The following is a 24,350-nucleotide window of genomic DNA, read 5'->3' as shown; positions in this document are numbered from 1 at the left end:
GGCCCGGGCCCCCGTTTCCGGGGGAGTCGAATGGAAAGGCACTCGGGAGCGATTTCTGAACGGACCTGGGCGTGTCGGACCAGTGAGCAGCGGCGGCTGCGCCGCGGCAGCAGCAGAAAGCGCAGCTGCTTTGCTCTAGTCCACGCCCCCTTGCCGCTCCGGTGACAGTCTGCGGAAAGCCACGTTTGTGATTTCGGGAGAGCGCAGAGCGGGACGACGGCGCTCTTGCTTGGTCATCTGGGCCAGGTGACGAAGAAACAGTTTTCCGGTGAAGCAGCCCCTCACTCATAGTCAGCGCACACCCCTGGGGCCTAAAGATGCTGAGGTCCGTATGGAATTTTCTGAAACGCCACAAAAAGAAATGCATTTTCCTGGGCACGGTCCTTGGAGGTGGGTGACAACGTTCTTGAAAGGGGGCATTCGGAGAAGGGAGTGGGAGAGGTGACTTTTTCTAAAATAAGAACAGGCCGGGGCGAGCCTAGTCTGGGATCTGTAGAGGGGATTCGATCAACCATGGGATGGAAAGGGAGGTGGCCAACCTCAAGGGTTCTCCCATCTCTGCAGTTGAGAAATGCCTCTGTGCCCTTTGCCCTGTCACCGCCTCTTAACTGTTTCTCACCTATCCTTTTTTCTCACGGACCTTTGGAGAATTCAGTACAGTTTAAGTTTCTGTTACAGGAACTTTTTAAAAAAAATTCTGCTTTCCTGTGAGATTCTTCATTTCTCCTTGGCACTCTTGGCACTATAGCTCTCACCCTTCTCAGGAGTTTAATAATAATCTAGGGGAGGTGGTTTAATAATAAATGATAAATAAATAAATAATAATAAACTCTCAGGAGTTTAATGATAATCTAGGGGAGGGAGTTTAATAATAATCTAGGTGGTGGTTAAAGTCGATTTGAATTTTTGAAAACAGCGCAGTTGTCCTGAAGGACTGAAAGATATGGATTAGATAAAGAAAAACAAATCAATATTTTAGCTCTGTTTCTGCCATTTTAGAATACAAACTGTGGCAGTAAGAAAAATGCTTGAGGGATGTTGCGCAGTCTTCCTCAGGATCTTCAAGGTTGGGATCATTGTAATCTAACTGACATAGCTGAGTTGCACGGGCCCAGAGGAGATTTAGAAACAGATAAGATAAAAATCTTGAGACCCTTTTCCCTCATACAATGCTCGTCTGATAATATTCAGGGATTTGAAGGAGGGAATAAAAAGCTTTGTGAATTATATGAAAAGAACATCTAGGAACTTTAAAAGAGGAAATTTGTTGTAACTTGAGCTTTTGAGAAATATTCTTATCACTTATTATGTGCTGTGTTTACAGAAGTACTTAAAATAAAGAACAGAGGTTCCCAAAGAATTTGGTTGGCTTTTCTCTTAGTATTAGATTGTATTCTGTTCTCCCCAAACAATTTGAAATTAACAATACATATTAGATTGTATTCTGTTCTCCCCAAACAATTTGAAATTAACAATACTTATTAGATTGTATTCTGTTCTCCCCAAACAATTTGCAATTAACAATACCTTTAGCATCAATAGTTCAGATTTTGGTGATGCTTCAAAGTTTGAAACAGAGTTCTTGTTGCTGAGCCAAGGATGGTGTTTGCATGCCTCTGACATCTATCATAGATCAATCATAAGCGTGTAAATTTTATATCCTTTATATATAAAAGGTATTTTCTGATATCTTCATTCTCTAGTATCTAATGTATATTTAAATTATCCTAAGACTACCGAGTCCATTTTATTTATAAAAGCTAAAAATAGATGTGTGATTGAAGCAATACAAATAAAGTATTTTTGCCTTTACCGAAGGAAGGAAAATTATCTCTAACAATCTCAGAAGGAATACTCCTTCAGCTTATGGAACAACCTTGTGGTAAATTAGAAATAATCACAGGGGAAGCAAAAGAGTATACTTAAAAGAAATTTATAATTAAAAAAAAAAATCTAACAAGAGCCTTATAGTTACAGAATAAGAGGAATGCAAAAAAAGAAAAGTTCAGACGGACAGAAAGAGAAAATAATCCTAGTGTTTTATATCAATAAAGGAGTCAGTCTGAAAAGAAAGGAAGAGTAGATGACCATGGTTGGCATTTGTTTGAGCCTCGTATTCTTTCTGCTTCAGGGAGAAAGTTCTACAGTATGTTAGATTTTAATTAATCTGACTTAAGAAATATTTATCAAGTTCCTGTAGTGCTGAAAGTAATATGTATGGAAATACAAGATTTATAGATTTTTAATAGTAACAGCTACTATTTATTGGGAGCCCACTTTATACGGGCATTGTGCTAAGCTCTTCCTATTTAGGCAGAATGACAAGAAGGCAGTTATTATTATCCCCATTCAAAAATGTGGCAACAAGAGCCCTAAGAATTTAAGAAACTTGCCTCAGGTCTCAGAATTAGTGAAGGGTAACTGGAATTCAAACCCAGGTGTGTTGGACCCCAAAGCACATTCTCTTTCCACATTATATCACTGTGCTTCCATGGTCTTTATGGTCTGATAGGAAGGAAAAGCAAGTATACATGTAATTACGATACAGAAAAATAAGAGAGGTGAAAAAATGCTGTACAGATCACACTGGCAAGTAGCATATACAGTTGTGAAAAATCAGGAAGAATTTCATGGAAAAAGAGACACATTTTGACAGGCTCGAAAGCTGGACAGTATATCAACAGGCATGCTTAGAGAAGTTTGGCCATTCAATAGTGGGGGAAATAAGTAAGTAAAACCTTCAGTAGCAGGCCTTCTTAAGTAACGATTTCTGTTTCCTTGAATTTTAGATGGGTAACTAATTGGTTTACACCAGTTTGTATAATTTGACCAGTTTTGGGTGTTTGGGTGTGTTCGGTTTTTGTTTTTGTTTTTTTTTCAGACAGGGTCTTGCTCTTTACCCAAGCTAAAATACAATGGTGTGATCATAGCTCACTACAGCCTTGATTTCTCCTTTGCTAGCTTTACAATGTAAGGCAAGTAGAAAGGCTTCCTTATGAAGATTTGCCTGACATCTTCACACTTTCCTCACTCATGTGATCCTCTCACCTCAGCCTCCCAAGTAGCTAGGACTACAGGTGTGCACCATCAGGCTTGGCTAATTTTTAATTACTTTGTAGAGATGGGGGTCTCACTACATTGCTCAGACTGGTCTTGAACTCCAGGCTTCAAGCAGTCGTCCTGCCTCAGCCTCCTAAAGCGCTGGAATTACAGGCCTGAGCCACTGAGCCTGGCATAATTTGACCAGTTTGTGAAAAGGCTAGAGAATTGACTCCCAAACTTTTTGGTCTAAGGTCTCCTTTATACTCTGAAAAATTAAGGACCCTCAAAAGCTTTCTAAATTTTATATCTATTAATAGTTATGATATTCAAAATGAAAATGAAAATTTAAATATTAATTCATTTTTTAAAAACCTATTACATATTAACATAAATAACATTTTCAAAAAATTAATGAGTGTCATTGTTTTACATTTTGAAAATCTTTTTAATGTTTGACTTAATTGAAGAAAGCTAGATTCTCATCTCTTTCTGTATTCTGTCAGTTGTGATATCACACAGCATGTAACCTCTGAATTACTCCACTGTGTACTCATGAGAGAGTATGAGTATGAGAGAGAATGAGAATGAAAAAGGCAAATAACATTTTAGTATTATTACAAAAACAGTTTTGATTTTACAGACCCCCTGAAATGGTCTTAAAGACCCCAGGGGTGCCCTTGCCACACTTTGAGAACCATTGCACTGGAAAAAGTATTGGAGAACAGAGAGCAACCAGATTCATATTTATTGACTTGCTGGTTTCTAAAAAACTCAGAATATTGACTTGGATTTATACCTTAAATCCTGTAATCTCTGGCCTCTTCACATTTTTTATTCGTTTATTCATTCATTCATTCTGTCATTGAACAAACATTTGAATGAGAGTAAGTGCCTATTCTCACTGTACTTTACTCTGGAAATACAAAGGAATAAGACAGATCCTGACTTTGAACTCATGGTACAGAAATGGAAATAAACAAAAGTAGTATGATAGTATAGTATGAAAATAGAGCAGGGTCTTGTGGGAGCATAGAGGAGAAGAAAGTGTGAAGATGTCAGGCAAAGCTTCATAAGGAAGAATTTCTACTTAAGTTTTAAAACTAGCAAAGGAGAAAGGACACAGCAAGAAAAAGAGCTATTCAAGAGGTTCAGCAACATTGCTTTTATGAATGAAACTATATTTCACTATGGCTGTGCAAATGAGAAGTGGCAAAAGATTAACTTGGAAAAGCAACTAGAGTACAGATTGTGAAGGGCCTTATGAAGCCATTCTACATAATTTGGATATTATCCTTTGTATTGGTGCTTCCTGGAGTTTAGTATGGATTAAAAAAATCACTTAAGGAGTTTAATAAAACGTAGGATCCTTTATTCTAGATTCTGATTCTTTAGGTTTAGAATGCAGTTCAAGAATTCCTTAATTCAGCAAATATTTATTGAATTCTGACTGAATCCCAATCAGAGTTTATGTACTGGGGGTGCAGCATCATGCAAAATAAGACATTTGGGGGTATTTTCAAGGAGTGTCCTTTAAGGCTACATTTTAAATTATCCCAAGTAATTCTGATGTGAATGGAACAGGAAAACCACATTAAGAAATGATGGCAAGATGCTGAAGGATTCTAAAAGCATGAGTGATATAATCAGATTTATGTTTTAAAAAAATCACTTTGCATGTATAAGATGGGCTAAACAGGTGTGTGACCAGACACTGAAGAGTTAGGGAACTATTGAAGCAGTTCAAGAGCATTAATTTTTACGGTCTAAGTGAAGACACTGATAAAGAAGTTGTAGATAATTGGCAAGATTTAGAAAATATGTCTGAAATAGAATCAGAATACTGTAGTAGGATTTGGTGATCTGTTGGATTGGGAACAATGTTAATAGGTTATTTTCAAACTCTTTTTGAAATTATTAACCTTGTGAAATAGTTGCATTGTAGGGATTTCCATCCAGAAAGAGAATACTACGAGATGGTTTTAAAACAACTGACTTGTGGAAAGACTAGAAGTCTTATTTTACTAGTAATGTTATTAAAGGAAAACTCAAAGCATTTGACATTTATTTTTTAAGGTATTTAGTAAATATTTTCATTGTTAATATGTAAAATCATAGCTACAAAAGAAATATTAAAGCTCATATAATCCCAGTCTTTCATTTTATGAATGAAGAAATTTAGACACAGAAGGAGGAAGGGACTTTCTCAAAAGTCACCTATTTGATACCAGAGCCGTCAATATCTCCTGTTTTCCAGGCTAGACTGCCAGTCAAGTATGTAGATAGTCATGAGTGCCATGTTTTAGCTAATGAATTACCTGTCCTCATTCTTATTTTTCCAGGGGGACAAATCTGACAAAATCAGAATTTATGAGCCTAGGTGAATTAGACCTTGTATAAGAACTTAGTTCAGTGCTAAACTCAAGAAAAATAATGGATTGTGTGATTGTAGCCTCATTTCAAAGTACCACAAAATGAGTGGCTTAAGCAACCGAAATTTATTATCTTACAATCCTGAAGTTTAGAAGTCTAAGATCAGGATTGGTTCCTTCTGCAGAGTATAAGGGAAAGATCTATTCTAACCCTCTCACCATGGCTCATGGATGGTCATCTCCTCTGTTTTTGCTTCGTCTTCCCTCTGCAATTGTTGATGTCCAAGTTCCTTTTATAAGGACAACAGTCTTGTTGAATTAGGACCCATCCTAATGACCTCATTTTAACTTGATTACCACTGTAAAGATTCTATTTCCAAATAAGGTCACATTCTGACGTGTTGGGGCTTCAACATATGAATTTGGGGGTTAACACAATTCAACCCATAACAATTCATTTTCTTTTTTAGTTTAGTTAGAATATCAAAGTGTGGCTAACTAACCACTCTATAATGTTCACATTCTCATTTCACATTCAGGAAAATTTCACACAGGAAAACTGACTTCCCTTCATATATAGACCAAAATGTACACACTTATATCATACTGCCTATGCTGAAATGTGTTAAATAACAGTTCCTTAAAAAAGTTATCAGATTTGTTGAGACTCTGATTAAAGCAGTGGACCTTCTCCCCAGAAAAACACATCAATCACATTTACTATTATTGAAGAAAAAAATTCTTACCTGTGGAAAAAGTGTCATCTTAGTGTTTGATTTTACAGTATAATTTGAGATATAATCATTTTACATGTGACTTTCAGTAAGCTGTTGTGCAGATAAGATACAAACAATTCCTTCAGATCTATTATGTCAGAGTTGCCTGTCATAGAGTAACTTTGTGAAATATAAGTCAATTTCCTTTGTTGGTATTGTCGCACTATCATCAGTTTCTTTAGAATGGAGTACAGGAAAGGTAGCCATGAAGGCACTTAATATGAACTCTCATTTCTTCTTTAAGTTTGGTTATAATACATTAATTTGCATATAAATATAGCAACAACAATCATACTGTAGTTCTAATTGTTTTTAGCACATACCCTTTTACTGAACTACTATTTTTAAGAATATGTAATACCTTATCAGTTCACCTATAACACCTGTATTAGTGAAAATAAATTCAGGATATGTATCTGCTTTGCAGTTCACTTTCTACCTGTGACAAACCAAATCTAATTACTTAGGTCATGCACAATTCTTAGGTTATTTTTAGTAGATACTGGAGGTCACAGGCAGTGGGAGGTAAGTGAGCATTACTTAATTCCTTACAACCTTGCTCTCAGGTTATAATGAAACCAAGTTCTGGCACACTTAAAAACATCTACTGGCAAACAGAGATGAAAAGTTAACACAACCTGTTCTATAAGCTTGTTGAAGTCCCAGTGTTCTGTCCTTGTTTCATGCTACCACAGAACTGCTTGTACAAGATCTACCTGAAGAAAATGCAACAGTATTCTAGCTGTAGGATTTGGTTGGCTACCTGGTTAACTCACTTGACTAAGAATCCTTTGAACTAGCAACTAAGGATCTCAGGCAAAGGTGAAGGACTTGCTGGATTCGTATATTCTGGTTCATATGAATATGACTAAACTGTTTTAGCTAGTCCAGTATCTTGAAAACCATTAATTTAATCTATGAAAATCCATTCCTGATACTCATTATGCTAATTAAAAGATATTTGGTGCTGATCGGTGATAAAAGCTAGTTGAAGAGCTTAACTTGGAATGTGGCTTTTGATCAAGTGTGGCTAACTAACCACTCTGGAATGTTCACATTCCCAGCTAGGAAAACTGACTGCCCCTCAGATATAGACCAAAATGTACACACTTATATCATACTGCCTATGCTGAAATCTGTTAAATTACAGGCCACATGACACTACATATATTCTTATCCTGTGGTGTTACAATTTAGGAGTTTCTGTACCCTCTTTCCTCTTTTTTTTCCAATCAAGTTACTAATTTTTAGATGAGTTATATTTCCTGTCCTTATCTCAAAGAGATTTTTCTAACACATGGATGGATAAATAGACTTCTACCTGACTAACTACCTTTCTTTCATTGTTCCTTTTAAAAATTTTCTTATATTTTTAAAATGTATTTTGTGTTAATTGAAGAAAATATAGAGGACAAAATGACCTATTATCCCACCATTCAGCAATGATCATTGCTTATTATATTTTAGAAATTAAAACTCACCTATTTTTTGTATGTGTTTCCGTCAAAAAAAAGTAAAAACTTCTGGGATCTTATTTTATCACCTAACAATGTAACGTGGATATTTCCTTGAGTCATTATTTATTTAGCAATGTGGTTTTTAATACCTGCATAAGATTTCATTGTATGACTAGACTATCATTTATTTAAACAATTCTCCATTGCTGGACATTTAGAATATCTCTAGTCTACTAGTAAAGGCACTGCCAGACTTTTTAGATTTAATTCCTTTCCCTTCTTCAAACCTAGTCCTTATGTGCCCATCATTTCCTCTGTCATTGACTATAAAAATGCTGATTTCTCAACTAGGTCATGTGCAATTCTCGTAATCACTTCATTCTTTATAATCATAGTTGATGACCAGTAATATGCTTTAGGACACTGTTCATAGAATATGGTGAAACTGATGAGAATATGACACTTTTGATTATTAAACTAGTAAAAATTTAAAAAAAATTAAAAAAAAATGCTGATTTCCTTTTCTTTGGGCCAGTCTTACACAATTCTTTATTTAGGTTTTAAAATGTTGTAATTTTAGGTATCCACTAATGTAAAACTTATAATTAGATAAAGTAGGTTAAAAATACTGTGTAGAATTTTTGGTACTCTAATTAATATAGTACTTTTTTTAATGATTGTAGGAGTATATATTCTGGGGAAATATGGGCAGAAGAAAATCAGAGAAATACAGGAAAGGGAGGCTGCAGAATACATTGCCCAAGCGCGACGACAATATCATTTTGAAAGTAACCAGAGGACTTGCAATATGACAGGTAAGACAGAGAAATATTTATACATGGGTAAAGTTTTTTGATGATTTATATTAATTTGCATATCACCAGGATCAAATTTAGAGGAAAAGGCAAAGAAAGGATGATAAATCTAGCAAGTATTTGAATGATTTAACTGTATTACATCATTTTAATATGAATTTTAAAAATCAGTTCATTCATTTTATTTAGCAAATACTAAATTCATTTAGCAAATGCTTGTATCCAGGCCTGGGGAAGCAGGAAGTGAGCAACAACAACAAAAAGCCCCTGATGTTTGGAGTTTATATTCTAGGGAGAGGAAAAGATGATAAACAACAAATAAGTAACTTTAGGCAGTGATGGCTGCCAGGTGGAACATAAAGCCATGTGAGGACTGAGAAGTTCTGTAAGACAGGGGATCAGTACAGTCAGGTTTCTTTGAGGTAACATTTGAGCAGAAACCAAATGTTACAATGGAGGGAGCCATGCAAAATGCTTGAGGCGTGAACAAGCTTGGTATTTTCAGGACACAGCAAAAAGGCCATGGAGCTAGAGCAGAATGAAAATGGCAGTGATAGGAAAAAGGCTGCAGAAGTAGGCTTGATCCCACTGGGCATATGGGCCATAGGAAAGAGTCATTACATTTATTAAATTTACAGTAGGCAACAATAGACCTGTGAGTCAGCTCCAGTAGTATACACTCAGGCAATGTTAATTAATGGCAATAATTTAACCTCCACAGCTAGAAACATAGTCCTGGGTGAATGCATCACAAAATCAACCTGCGCATATAGTGTCTTCTAACTGGCATAACTGTTGAAGAACTAGTTCTCAAATCCATGCAAAGCCTGTTTTTCTTTTTTATTGTTTAAGGCTTATTCATTTCTCTAACATTCTTTCAAGAACAATTAATTTAGAAAGAATTTATAAAGGTACATTCTCCTTATTTAATTTTAAAAGTAGAAATTTTTTAGCATTAAAGGCCTCTATTATTAGTTTACTTACCTCATTTTACTTGAGGCTGAGACTAAGAAGGGTAAGAGACACATTCAAAATTACAACTAGAGTATGATTTTTAGTATTTGAAGTAGTAATACTCAGAAAAATACCTTCATTCTGCAAAGCAAATAGTAATCATAAATACTGTACATAACAATTCTGAGAGTAAAATGAATATTATAAAAGCCACTTCAAAAATGTTTTGTGAGGCCATGATGAGGTAATGCCTATAAAGTGCTTGATGCATAATAAATACTCGGTAAATAATAACTTCTTAAAAATTATGAAATTATTTAAATTGACATTCACCCTTCAATGTATTGGCACTGCCTAGGACATTTTAATGAATTTTTAGAGAATGGTCCATTTCTGGTTATTATTTGAATTTTCAAAAAATAGTAAAATGGGCTAGGCGCAGTGGCTCACGCCTGTAATCCAAGCACTTTGGGAGGCCGAGGCTGGTGGATCACCTGAGGTTAGGAATTTGAGACCAGCCTGACCAACATGGAGAAACCCCATCTCCACTAAAAAAACAAAATTAGCCGGGCGTGGTGGCACATGCCTGTAATCCCAGCTACTTGGGAGGCCGAGGCAGGAGAATTGCTTGAACCCGCTAGGTGGAAGTTGTGGTGAGCCAAGATCATGCCATTGCACTCCAGCCTGGGCAACAAGAGTGAGAAACTCCATCTCAAAAAGAAAAGTAAAATGTAGCTGCTGGGGTCTTAAAATACATCTCAGTTTGACATGGACCCTTGTGTCCATTTGGGTCCTCTGGGAAGCAGATGCTAGGATGGGATTAGATGTCCCAGAGGTCTACTAGTAGAAATGCCTGTAAAGAATAAAGAGTAAGGGAGGCAGAAGAAGGCAGGTGAAGCGTTTAGGCCACAGTGCAGGTCTGACGCTTGTGCAGGGAAGAAGACAAGGAAGGAAAAAGATTAGGCAAGAAGAGTCTCAGACTACAGCACAGTTCTAAGAAAGTGTTGGGAGACCAATGAGGAGTCTGCAAGCCACAGTTTCTGGTAGAGGAGACCTGCAGAAATGGGCCTGCTTTAGTGTCCCCGTCCAAGCAGTGTCATTGGCTGGGAGCAGTGCAAACATGGTAATGGATCCAGAGGAGTGGCAGCTGGGGTTGTCAATTAACTATGCTCCTCCAACAAAAGATAGGGGTCACACATTTCCATGACGCAACCCTAAGATGAACAAATAGCTGACTATAGGCAATTAAAAGTAAAATATTTGATCTCTACGAGCCAAAATATAGGTTCAATGAAAACTTTCCAAATTAGCTTTCTGCACGTTCTGCATTTTTTTGTACAGTGCATAACATGAACATTGATAATGGGGTTACAAATAATATGATCAAATTTCTATTCTTTTGGATAAGACGTAATTGATATACTAGAAAAAAAATGAGTGCTTTGGGGTAAATATAACTAGTTTTCTTACCTAAGAAGTTTTTGCTTTTAGAATGCGGTGTTCATAGCCAGGTGTGGTGGCTCACACCTGTAATCCCAGCACTTTGGGAGGCCAAGGTGGGAGGAATGCTTGAGCCCAGAAGTTCAAGACAAGCTTGGGCAACATAGTGAGACCTCATCTGTACCAAAAATTTTAAAAATTAACTGGACATGGAGGCCCACGCCTCTAGTCCTAGCTACTCGGGAGTCTGAGGCAGGAGGATTGCTTGAGCCCAGGAGGTCAAGGCTGCAGTGAGCCATGATTGCACCACTGCACTCCAGCCTGGGTGACAGTGTGAGATTCTGTCTCAAAAAAAAAAAAGAAGGAATGTGGTAGTCTTCATATTTTTTCATTTTGTTATCATTACTTATTTAGGATTTAGAAACTCATTTTACATTTTTATGTGTGTATTTCTCCATTTCTTTTTTTTCTCTGATCCCATGACAGATTCTTATTCTCCTACATTTCTTATTCCACATGCAGAGCCACAAATAAACTCCTAAAAATCACATGAAGTTTTTTTCCCATAGATTGCTAGTCTCATTTCGTCTTCACATTATTCCTGGGAGTAACAAACAATAAACAGCAGCCACTGACAAAACTAAAACTCAGCAACTCTTAGTTTCTAACCTAGTGTACTTTTATCTATGTTATAATAAATGTTTATTGCTTTGTAGTATTACGAACAGTAAACATTTACAATAAACAGTAACAAATAATACCCACTGGCAAACTGAAACTCAGCAACTCTTAGTTCCTAACCCAGTATGCTTTTGTCTAGGTTATAATAAATGTTTGTTGCCTTGTATTATTTAATAAATAAACTTTTTTTAAAATTAGAAATGAAAAATGAAGCAAAAGGTATAGCTGAATATAAAAATGTTTTTGATCATTGCCATTATATCAGAAGTAAACACATTGTAAAAAATTTGAAGAGTATGGAAAAGAAAAAAAGGAATTGTTCATAATCCATAGCTCAAAGACCACCACTGTTAAAATCTGAGAATAATTCTTTCTATTCTTTCTTCTGTGTGTACGTGTTTGTGTTGCTGTGATTGTAATGTTTATATAATTTTGTTAAATTACATTAGCAGATAAATGATTTGTTAGGATATAATAGTTTTATAATAATAATAATAATAATTTGAATTGTCTAGCCCTGACTTTCCCTTGTGACTCTTTCTAGTTGCTAGCCCTATCATATAGCCTAAAACAATGTGTATTTCTTAGTGAGGGCAGTCATATCACTTGTGACCTTTTTTATTTTATTTTTTGTATTACAGTGCTGTCCATGCTTCCAACACTGAGAGAGGCCTTAATGCAGCAACTGAATTCCGAGAGTCTCACAGCTCTGCTAAAAAACAGGTAAATGCAAGTTACAGCATTTTCTGTTCATGCACTGCACTTAAAGTTTATAGAATGAACTGATATCCTTTTCAAATATCTTTGTTATTTTTCTGTCTAATTAAAGCTTATATAGGCTCAGTAAGAAAAATATTAACTGTATCATTTAATCCATATTTAATTTTGTCTATGCTCTACTTTTTTGCACAAAGCATTCAAGGCAATGATATTTGTATGTATTGTTTTCCATATAAATAGACCTTATAGCACTTCAAAATTGTTCATAAATTTAATTATTGAAGTGCTTGTGAAATGTGTTCCTGAACCAGATGCTGTGAAACTAACAAAGTTATGTTAAATATCATGCTTCTGAAAGAGCTTACACTGTAATAAACCATGTGAACATACATTTTAAATGAGGTATACAGGACTTATATTTTAAATTACTAACAAAATGAAATACAAACATAACATGAGCATACAATACTAATAATTGACATTGCCATGGCAGTTTGCTGTTTCCAAAAGCACTTTCGCATCTGTAACCTTGTATACTGCATGTTGCATGTGTTGGGTTATTGTAATTCAGTATGATACTGTATTAGTTTGAGAAGACTTCCAGCAGGAAATGTGTTCTTATTTTAATGACAATGATGGGAGGGTGGGCAGGGAAATGATTTCACTAAATAAATGTTAATCATTGTAGCCTTCCTAAAATAATCACTTGCCTTTAATCACCCTCTAAATAGCCAGGGGAATAGTAGTTCTGTTTCTAAACTGTCTCACTGTGCTAGCCCTGGCGCTAGGTACCTTTCGTATATGCTCTCACTTGATTTACACAAATATCCCTGTGAGGCAGTTACTATTATTCATTTTGCAATAGGAATTGAGTGCTCAGACAGGCTACATAACAAGTGGGGAATTTTATTTAAAACACTTACTATAGTTAGAGAATACTTCCCAAAATAACAATGGATTTGTGTACTTGAGATTTCTTATATCTGATTAAAACAGAATGCTAGTAATGAGGGGTTTTCCGTTTTAAATTTCTTCATTCTTAGAGGTAGACAGACCTTCCTTCTTACAGATACAAGGTTTAGCTTATAAATTAGTTCATACAGTTTTATGAAGAAACATATAAGCAGATTGCTTTTGATCAAATAAATTATTAGGTTTGTATGTACATAGGTAGGAATGAAAAGAAGTAGATTTTAATTTCCTTACATTTTGTCATGATGAGAAGGCAAGGCAAATTAAATCAGTGAATAGCATTTTTATAAAAGCAACATAATACAGATAAAATAATCATGATGGCATTCTTCCTTCTTGGTGAATCTGTTTCCTGCAAGGCCCTATGTTCCATGTGCTTTAAAAGGGGATTTAATAATTAAGATAAAGTCTCTTTAAGACCTTTTCATCCAAAGGAGGAAGTAGACTAAATAAATTATAATTCCAGATATACTTAGTGCAATGACAAAAAGTAAAAGGAAAATATAGGAGTATCAAAAAAACCAAGGGATTAATTTTGATGGATAATCCTGGACAGCTTTAAAGAAAAGATGTAATTCTCTTTTTCTTTATCGGTACACAGGAGGAGAATTTCTTAAATTCTGGAGAATTTAAGATGGGCCACAGTTGTCCTCATTCACAATTTCGTCTTTAAATATCTCAGTGTTACTTTTTCTTGGCTTTCTTTTGATTTGAAATTACTATTTGTAATTTGGTGGGGGGAGAAGGGTAATATCCATTTGAAAAATATTTGCGTAAATAAGGGCTTGATCCCTTACAAAGTGTGATTAAATAAGGCCTCCAATCTTACGACTGCTTTTATATTAGTTTTATATGAGACTCTGGTCTCATATAAGCCTGTTGAGCAAGTTTTTTTTTTTTCCTTTAAACTATTTTTGATAATAACTAATCAGAAATGAGTAGATGATTTGATAGTCTTATTCTGTGAACTTCACAATAGCAAATAAACAGTTATCACTGTTTTTGATATTTGGCGCTCTTGTTAAAGACTGATAATTGGCAATGAAGTTTCAATGCAAAAAAAAAAATCGTAAACATCCTCCATCATAAGAGAAGTAGAACACTTTGAAAGGATTCGTTTAATTCTCACTCTTTTTTTTTTTTTATTTCTTCATGAAGGCCTAAAGTTTAAGAATTATTATGAATATTTTAGTGACATTAAAGAGTCTGGTTGTATTTAACTTGCAGTTGATTTCCATTAGACAAATCATTTGAAAGGAATATTTGCGTTGAAAGCACTTTTCTCTGTTCTTCTGCATAGATTTGGAATCTTTTATGTAGATTTTGGAGTTTTTTTAAAAAGTTAGTATTTAAAAATCTACTTTTAAGGTCTAATAACGTTCAGTGTAAACATGAAGAAATGTCCTGGGTAACTATAACTGTCTTCTCCCACCAAAATCATCCCAAATAAAATACAGTTTTTTGTTCGTTTGGTTTTGGGTTTTTTTTTAGACAGAGTCTTACTCTGTTGCCCAAGCTGAAGTACAGTGGCACAATCATGGCTCACTACTAAGCAGTTTCTATATTTAAATTTTCGGAATCACTGTTTTCTTATCTTTTTTCATTTAGAATTTTTATAAGAAGTACTTAGAAATTTTTCTGAGGGAACATTCAAAAAGAGATATGAGTTACTTATGATACATTAAATACCTCACCTTTGAATTGTGATTGATTCCCAGTTTAATCAGAATACATATGACATTCTGCCATGAGTCTTGAACACTAGATTAGATTAAGGTTGAAGCAGTGTCTTGCATGAATTACTCAACACATTTTCTTAACCTGTGCCATCTAGGAAAGAGGTAACTGAAACTATACAGTCTGCTCATTGGCAAAGAAAGACAAGAAGCTAGTAGTATCCTTACAATTGTAATAGTAACTCAATTTCTTCTTGCAATGCAAATTTAGGTCTGAAAATAATAATAAAGATTATGGACTTGTGTTTTTTATATCTATGGTTTTTTTATTTCATGTTTTCTAGTAATTTATTGTATTTAGCAAAAGCACTGGTCTGTGACAGATTGTAAAGGAAAAGGAAAAAAAAACTGATCATTCCACTAGTGGTTTGAAAAGCTCTAAACTACCTCCACATATGGTGTACTATCCTTTGGTTAGAAGAGGAAAATGGCTACCATTTTTATACAGTAGTCCCATCCACTTTATCCAAGGTTTGACTTTCCAAGGTTTCAGTTAGCCATGGTCAACCATGGTCTAAAAATATTTAATGGAAAATTCCAGAAATGATTTTTAGGCTTTCAGTTGTGTGCCATTGTGAATAACATGATGAAATCCTTTGTCCAGCAGATCCATGCTGTAGATGCTATCTACCTGTTAGTCACTTAGTATCCATCTTGGCCATCAGATTGGATGTTGAGGTATCACAGTGCTTGTGTTTAAGGAACCCTTATTTTACTTAATAATGGCCCCAAAGTGCCAGAGTAATTATGCTGGCATATTACGGTTGTGCTATTTTATTGTGAGTTGTTGTTATTTTTTACTGTGCCTAGTTTATAAATTAAACTTTATCATAGGTACATATGTCTAGGATAAAACATAGTATATGTAGGGGGTTGGTACTATCTTCAGTTTCAGGCATCTACTGAGGGTCTTGGAACGTATCCCCCAAGTTGATAAGAAAGGACTACTGTAGTACTGTGGAATGATCTCCACAAGATATATTGCTATATTTTTTAAAAGGTAAAGAAAAATGTGTATAATATGTTTCACTTATCTAAGGGGGCAGATATAAATGTATATATACGTATTTGCTTATATAAAACAAAACAATGGAAAGTTTAAGCATTTTTTAAATAGTCACCTATGAAGAAGGGAGAAAATTAAGGGGGATAGGAACAGACTTTTTTGAATACACCGTATTATATAAATTTGATTTGGGAATCATATTAATATTATAAAACTACAGTGTTTAAAAAATAATGTCCAAAACTATATAGTACCATAAATCAAATTAACCTATATATGATTCTAGTTGGTGGTATAATTACAAAGATAGAAACTGTGCTAAATTACTTTGAAACAGAAATTTGACTGTATATCCTTAGTAGGCCATATACTCTTCACACACAAAGAATTGGAAAAACAGAAACCTTAAACTCTCTTACACTGAGACGGTTGTGAATAGAGGGAGGGATGAAGCAAATTAGTAATTATGTTGGTTTCACCTGTTTTTAGTGTGGACAAAAAGAAATACAAATGCAAAATCAATGAGATTAAGCTAAAAACCTTTTGACTAATTTTCTAAATTTTGACTAATTTAGAAATATCAGTATGAATTCATGATATATATTACCTTTTTGATTATATGCATAAATAAATAAATAAACACTTATTTATTAGCTTAGTTCACTGGAAAAATCTTAGAAATAATGACCTACCCAGTAGCAATGAACATTCTTAACCAAAGGTTTTGGTCTCTACCATTTCCTGCTATGAGAAAACAGGACCCAGTGATATTGGTGATTTCAAGTCTGCAGCAAGAATGGAACGAGATGAACCCAGAACAAGTTTTCATGTCAGAAACTGTGGATTCTGTAAAAGACTAATAAAAGATCATATAAATCAAAAGGATTCAGCAGCCAATGTGAATAGTCTTCCAGAAGTGAAAGATGGGCAATTTGAACATTGATAGAGATAATAACTGCAGTGGATTGATACACATGAAATATATGTGTAAATTCATGTGTTTATGATCGTAAAACAAAAAAATACTTCATATTTACCTTTGAAGGATTATAGGACCTACTTCATTATTTCTAAAACAGCAAATTAGAGAAAGAAAGAAACATTTCCTCTGCTTTTCCTATGTGATTTTGTAATATATCTATACATAGCACTCAAGGAGAAAAAGATTGTAAGAACATATACCAGTGAAAGTGGTTATTGATTACTGGAATTACATTTTTTTTTTTTTTTTACTGTATTTCGTGGGTTTGCTTTTCTGCAGTTATGCTGTGTTGCTTTTAATTTTTTGAAATAAATATAGATCTATAAAATTCAGAGTTTTCTATTAGACTATCTAGATTATTATTTTTGTTTTTTTTATTTTGTCCTTTAGGCCTTCAAACAAGCTAGAAATATGGGAGGATCTGAAGATAATAAGTAAGCCTGCATATTCTGTGTGACAGCACATCCTTAAAATATTTATAAAGGGAAATGTTTGCATTTTATTAGGATGACTCTCCTTTACCTGCCTTTTAGAATTGTTGTTAGTGTTAAATAATATAGTACAGATAAAGCAAGTAGATCAATGTCTGGACATAGAAAGCATTCAGTAAATGTTAGTGGTAGTGCTATTGTGGTGATGATGATGATGATGATGATGATGATGATGATGGTAGGTAAAATTGTCCTAGACTACATATGCCTTTATTAGGTACTGATATCTCTAATGTACTTTAAAGGAAGTTTTTATTCCAATCCAGATCATAGATTTACTTTGATATTTATTGTAAACTTTTGTTAGTGATAAAAAATTGAAACAAAAAGCTAAACCAGGGCCTACATATCTGCTTGTCTCAGAACTGTTATTCCTGTTTTCCCTTCCATTCAGCTAATCCTTGTCAGCAGAATGATGCTTAAGCCTTGCCTATTTGAAAACAAATTAAACCTCTCTAGTTGCCTATATTTCCTTTCAGCTTTTATACTTTTTTTTTTTTTTTTTGAGACGGAGTCTTGCTCTATCGCCAGACTGAAGTGCAGTGGTACTATCTTGGCTCATTGCAATCTCTGCCTCCCGAGTTCAGGCAATTCTCCTGCCTCAGCCCCCCGAGTAGCTGGGACTACAGGTGTGCGCCACCATGCCCAGCTAATTTTTGCATTTTTAGTAGAGACGGGGTTTTACCATGTTGGCCAGGATGGTCTCAATCTCTTGACCTTGTGATCCGCCTGCCTCAGCCTCCCAAAGTGCTGGGATTACAGGCGTGAGCCACTGTTCCCGGCCTATTCTTTCTTATAATCCTTATGACCAAGATTTCTACATTCCCCTTCTTCTCTTCTTCACTCCCACTCATGCTTTGATGTACTACAGCCTGGCTTCCACCACTTGTGTCTCCACCCAAGCAGGTCTCTCAAGCGTCAGTAACAACTTCTGTGTTGCCAAATCTACTGGACATTTTCTTCCTGCTAGGACTCTCAGCAGCAGTCAACACCTTCACTCTCTCCTCTTTTTTGAACACCTGGTCCTAGGCTACTGGGAAGCCTGTCTTACCAAGCTTCCCCAGCCTTTCTGTACCTTCCTGTAGTCCTTAAACCCTTAAACAGGCTCATCCTCCTCGAGCTGCTATTGAAGGCTAGAGTTCTTCCACACTCAGCCCTCTTCTCTTACTTGAAAATAGCTCCACTGACAACTAAGAGTTCTGAAGCTGCAATTCTTTGTGCTTCCCAGACTTTTCCTTGTTTTCCTTTCTAAGCTAATAATATATACCTCTTTCACCTAATATATTTTATTGGTCATTGTTTCAATTAAGGAATCATACCTAATTTTTATTAAACAACTTGTAAGGAGAGACTGAAATATTTTGAATTGATATATTTTTATACTAGAAACAACTGTAAATATGTTTTTAAAAGTCATCTTATGAAAAAATAACCATAGGGATGGTTCATGATTTTACACATTTGTATTAATCACAGTACCAAATGGTTTTCTTTTCTCTATGAAGGTTTCACAAGAAGTATCGTGGCTGTATACAGTACTTGTATGCTGGTTGTTCTTTTGCGGGTCCAGTTAAACATAATTGGTGGATATATTTACCTGGATAATGCAGCAGTTGGCAAAAATGGCACTGTAAGTTTAATAGACTTAAACAGACATTGTCCTTTCCCTCAAGCAGTTCAAAGTTTAGCTTATTTATCCTGGTAACAATTTCTGTGAAATAAATATTTTTATATTTCATGTGATTATGAACTTTTAGTATTATGAATAATTTTTATACTTTGAAACTAGAATTTTTGGTATGTTAAAAAATATTATTTTTCCTATCACTTCAGATCTTGAAAAATCTCACCTACAGTTATATTGAAAACATTACTTACCAGTTTAAAACTTGGATAATTTAACTGTATTTCTATTTTGTACAGACAATTCTTGCTCCCCCAGATGTCCAACAGCAATATTTATCAAGTATTCAACACCTCCTTGGAGATGGTAAGATTCTTATTTGTGACTTTTATACAAATTTTAATTCATTTATTTGTATTTTTGAGGAATTTTTAAGCAAGGCTTTTAGGTTTGTTTTTTCTTTAATAGGCCTGACAGAATTGATCACTGTCATTAAACAAGCTGTGCAGAAGATTTTAGGAAGGTAAGGCATTTTTCTTTGACTTTTCTGACTTCCTGATTCTGATGAATGAAAGAAAATTAGAATTGTTCTAGTGAAGCCAGTGACTTGACAAATGGTGATTTGTGAAACTCTTTGTAATCTAATCAGATACCTTCCTGGGATATTGTGTTATGAGATCCATTTTCTTTGTCAGAATCAACCTTTTTATACAGAGGGGAAAGTTTTAATATTTCATTGTTAATTGACTGATTTCATACAAATCAGAAATATCTGGGTCATGAGATAAAAGACCTACTTTAAAATCTGCCTCTGAGGCTTTTTCCTCCCACTTATACTAGTAATATCTATAATTACAGTAGGAATTCTCTTATGAAATCCAGAGAAATACTTTTCTTGGCTCTGTAGTAATGGCCCTTAACTGGTGGCTGATTTCTTAATCCATTCTATTCCAGTCAGCAGGTACAGGTGTGAGCAGAAGAAACAAGATTTTAGATAGTAGCCTGTTAAGAAACGAGTGTATGTAGGATGTGTTGTATAGTTTCGATTTATCCCAATTCCCTTTTCTCTGTTTCTAGTGTTTCTCTTAAACATTCTTTGTCCCTTTTGGACTTGGAGCAAAAACTAAAAGAAATCAGAAATCTCGTTGAGCAGCATAAGTCTTCTTCTTGGATTAATAAAGATGGATCCAAATCTTTATTATGCCATTATATGATGCCAGATGAAGAAACTCCATTAGCAGTGCAGGTGCTTAATTCATAACCATTTAACCAAACCAGTTACTCTATACTTTTAAAATTTTACTCTCTCTTGAAATTTTGATTTCTGAGTCTCTTGAAAGGTAAGTGATTGAAAGGTATATATTTCAATAATTGAAGTAAAACCCCGTAGAAAATAAATAGCCATTATGAGCGATTTCTAGTTAGAAGCACTTAACAATTTTAGCTACTTAGTACATTTTTATTATCAGGTATGTGACAGTACATACTGTGATGTATGATGTACATACTGGGGATGTAAAATGAGTAAGGCATGTTTATTACACCTGGGGAACTGAAGATACAAATTCAATTAGTGGGCTACAGCGTATTTTTGTATCAGATCAAGTAGCAGAACATAGAGCTGAAGGTCAGGGTAAGATTATAAAGAGCTTTGTATGCCAAGATAAGTAGTCTGAACTCCAATTTGTAGACAAAGAAAGGTAGATTTTAACCAGTCCAGTAACACAATCACCTTTGCTTTTTAAAAAAGTTAATGATGAAAGTACAAAAATGGACTGAGGAGGTTATAGTCATCCACTTGAGAAACAACAAGATCTAATCCAAAAATTATCAACCATAGTGTTGCTAAACACTGGTGTGTCCTAGATAGTTGTTATATAAGTTATTCATTGATTAAGAATACTAAAAATGCCAGATTGCAGGTTATATGGCTCATTTCCTAAATTACTAGTTTTTCATTTGTCTGCTGGTTTGCACCCATTCTTTGTAATTGGGAGAACAGCTCGCTCTTGACAACTGGAAAAGCCTTAGAACAGAGAGGCCCCCTATGCCATACCTCAGCGTAGAGGACCTGTTAGAACAGAATGCCTTGTTTACATTGCCTGCAGGATTTCCCATTCCCAGAGACCCCAAAGATGAACCTGTTTAGGTGCTGAGAGATCCTATATTCATTAGTAGGCCAAAAAAAAATGTTGCATCCCATTTAAGGAAACCCTGTAACTTGAAAGATAGAGACTAAACTGATCAAACAGAACAGATGGAACAGAATTAATGAAACAGGAGACAGCTTACAAAATAGAATCTCAAGGAGATGCAATAAGAGTGTTAAAAAATCTTTTTAGGACTCTAAAGTAATTTACAGTTTTCAAAATTCAAAACAGGACCAAAAAGAAAACAATTCAAAAGAACAGATGAAGAGAGAAATAATGGACCAGATCTTACTGAACTGAATTAAAACCTGAAATTTAAGATTGAAAAGACACATAGAGTCTCAGACTAGATTGATGTAAAAAGACACACACACATATCCTGATAAAATCTCTTACTGATGAAAGAAAAAAACATAGGAGGTTGACGGGGAGGATCACTTGAGTCCAGGAGTTTGGGACCAGCCCGGGCAACATTGCGAGATCCTGTCTCTAAAAATTAAAAATTTAGGCCGGGCGCGGTGGCTCAAGCCTGTAATCCCAGCACTTTGGGAGGCCGAGACGGGCGGATCACGAGGTCAGGAGATCAAGACCAACCCGGTGAAACCTCGTCTCTACTAAAAAAATACAAAAAACTAGCCGGGCGAGATGGCGGGCGCCTGTAGTCCCAGCTACTCGAGAGGCTGAGGCAGGAGAATGGCGTAAACCCAGGAGGCGGAGCTTGCAGTGAGCTGAGATCCGGCCACTGCACTCCAGCCTGGGCCACAGAGCCAGACTCCATCTCAAAAAAAAAAAAAAAAAAAAATTTTTTTTTAATTTAAAAATCAGCCAGATTGGCATAGTGGTGCACAGCTATAGTCCCAGCTACTCAGGAGGCTGAGGAGGGAGGAATTTTTAAGCTCAGGAGTTCGAGTCTGTGGTGTGCTTTGTTTGCACCATTGTACTCCAGACTGGGCAACGCCAGTCTGTCTCTTAAAAAAAAAAAAATGCTTTGGGAGGCCAAGGCAAGAGGATGGCTTGAGGCCAGGAGTTCGAGACCAGCCTGGGAAACATAACAAGACACTACCCCTACAAAAAATAAATGAAAAATTAGCATGGTGGCGTGTGCCTGTAGCCTAACTGCTACTTAGGAAGCTGAGGCAGGAGGATCACTGGAGCCCAGGAGTTCAAGGTTACTTAAGCTATGATCATGCCACTGGACTCCAACCTGGATGACAGAGTGAGACCCTGTCTCAAAAAAATAATAATAATGAAATTCAATTTTAAAAAGAACAAACCCAGACCTCTGCAAACTCAAAACCTATTTCTTCTTTGTCTAACTATACTAGAAATCTATCCAAGAAGGGCCAGATAAACAAAGATCTTACTAAGTGTAATTTACTTTTACTCATGTCTTAAATTCTACTTATTTGCGCACATAAACCATTACAGGTTTTTTTGGGGGGGGGAAGGGAGATCTAACTTTTTTTATTGTTGATAGAACATAGACTTTTAGATTTCCTGAACTCTTTATGAATGTGATTAGTTTCATCATAACCCCATGCTCATGTTTGAAAACCTGAAGTGTGACATTTTAATTCTATAGGCCTGTGGACTTTCTCCTCGAGACATTACCACTATTAAACTTCTCAATGAAACTAGAGACATGTTGGAAAGGTATGTATACTTCATGTAACAGGAAAAATATGTGTGTAAGTTGAATGTACTTGAGATCATTTTTTAGTTTTTCTTGAACAATATAGTCAGTATAATATGATATTAAAATTAAATTTTTGACTCTGTTTCCCAGCCTTTAGATAGGATTTCCTACTCAAACTGGAGGGAAGCAGGGATTTCTTAGGGTAACTCAGCTACTAACTCTACTATCTGAATTTATCGAGTTCCAGTCTTTTGTTTTTCTACAGTAGGAATGTCCACTTTTTTCTTATTCAGATTTCCACCACATCATTTCATGAAGCTCTGCAAAAGGTCATCGGTGATCTTTTGCCATATCATTGTATAAATGAATGAATTACAATGCATCTGTAATGCTCATCTTACTTGACCTTTCTCTGATACTTGACACTGCCTTTCTTGAAATTCTTTGCTCACATGACTTTCATGACAGTATAATCTGTATTTTTCTCCTACCTCTCAGATCATTTCTTAGATTCTTCTATCTCTGTCTTTCCTTTAAATATCAGTGTTTCCAACCTGGTGCAGTGACTCATGCCTGTAATCCCAGCACTTTGGGTGGCCAAGGTGGGTAGATTGTTTGGGCCTGGGAGTTCAAGACCAGCCTGGGTAACATGGCAGAAACCCCATCTTAGACAAAAGAAAAAAAAATTAGCCAGGCATGGTGGTGCACATGTGTGGTTCCAGTTAACTCGGGAGGCTGAGGTAGAAGGATCACCTGAGCTCTGACAGGTTGAGGCTATGGTGAGCCGTAATTGTGCCACTGTACTCCAGCCTGGGCAACAGAGTAAGATCCTGTCTCAAACAAACAAAACAAAAAAAGCCATCAGTGTTTCCCAGGTATTTGTTCTTACTTCATTGGCAACTGCCTCCCAGGCAATGATTTATACTCCCATTACTTTACTATGCTAGCAGTTATAGGCAAATGTATTGCCCTAGTCCTCCACCCTCAGGAGCTTGTTTGGATTGAAATTTCTACATTTCATAGAAATGATTTGTTCATTCAGTTAATTCATTTATTTCATTGAATTATTCATTAACTATGTATTGGCTGTCTGTGGTATATTAGGTACTATTCTAAATGCTAGGTCTTCATCCCTATTGGAATTTGTATGTTAGTGGGAGAGAAAAATAATAAACTAATAAATCTGATATAATGTCAAGTATGTATAACTTTGCTGATGAAACACAAAGTGGGTTAAGGGGTTAGAGAGTGACCAGGGATGCTGTTTGCATTAGGTTGATCAGAAAAGGCCTCTTTGAGGAGATGCCATTTGAGCAGAGACCTGAATATATACTGTGGAAGTTAACCTTATAACCCAGAAGAATACAGTTCAAGGCAGAAGAACAGTTGCAGTGATCCTAATGCTTGGCCTGTTCAAGGAATAGCAAGGAGGCCATTGTTGGCTGGAGCACAGTGAATGAGAAAAGCAATAGGGAAGGGAGATTGGAGACAGAGATGGA

The 24,350-nt window shown here is 35.6% G+C and overlaps 1 protein-coding gene across 2 annotated transcripts in view; it reads left to right on the top strand.

Moving 5' to 3' along the window:
* Window positions 1-30: 30 nt before the first annotated feature.
* PEX3 (peroxisomal biogenesis factor 3) overlaps window positions 31-24,350 on the top strand; it is a 56,494-nt gene continuing 32,174 nt past the window's right edge. Inside the window, exons 1-9 of one of the 2 annotated variants that reach the window (XM_017958265.3) lie at window positions 31-390; window positions 8,328-8,459; window positions 12,176-12,257; window positions 17,341-17,384; window positions 18,947-19,071; window positions 19,365-19,431; window positions 19,534-19,588; window positions 20,143-20,311; window positions 22,798-22,868. In XM_017958265.3, the coding sequence (XP_017813754.1) occupies window positions 318-390; window positions 8,328-8,459; window positions 12,176-12,257; window positions 17,341-17,384; window positions 18,947-19,071; window positions 19,365-19,431; window positions 19,534-19,588; window positions 20,143-20,311; window positions 22,798-22,868 (818 nt within the window). In that variant the 5' untranslated portion in view covers window positions 31-317. The remainder of the gene's footprint in view (window positions 391-8,327; window positions 8,460-12,175; window positions 12,258-17,340; window positions 17,385-18,946; window positions 19,072-19,364; window positions 19,432-19,533; window positions 19,589-20,142; window positions 20,312-22,797; window positions 22,869-24,350) is intronic. The other variant, XM_003898095.5, reaches the window with a different exon arrangement.

Source organism: Papio anubis, chromosome 6, assembly GCF_008728515.1.
Source record: "Papio anubis isolate 15944 chromosome 6, Panubis1.0, whole genome shotgun sequence".
Taxonomy (NCBI): Eukaryota; Metazoa; Chordata; class Mammalia; order Primates; family Cercopithecidae; genus Papio; species Papio anubis.
The sequence above is the reverse complement of the archived record's forward strand: the minus strand, read 5'-3'. Positions and strand labels throughout refer to the sequence as shown.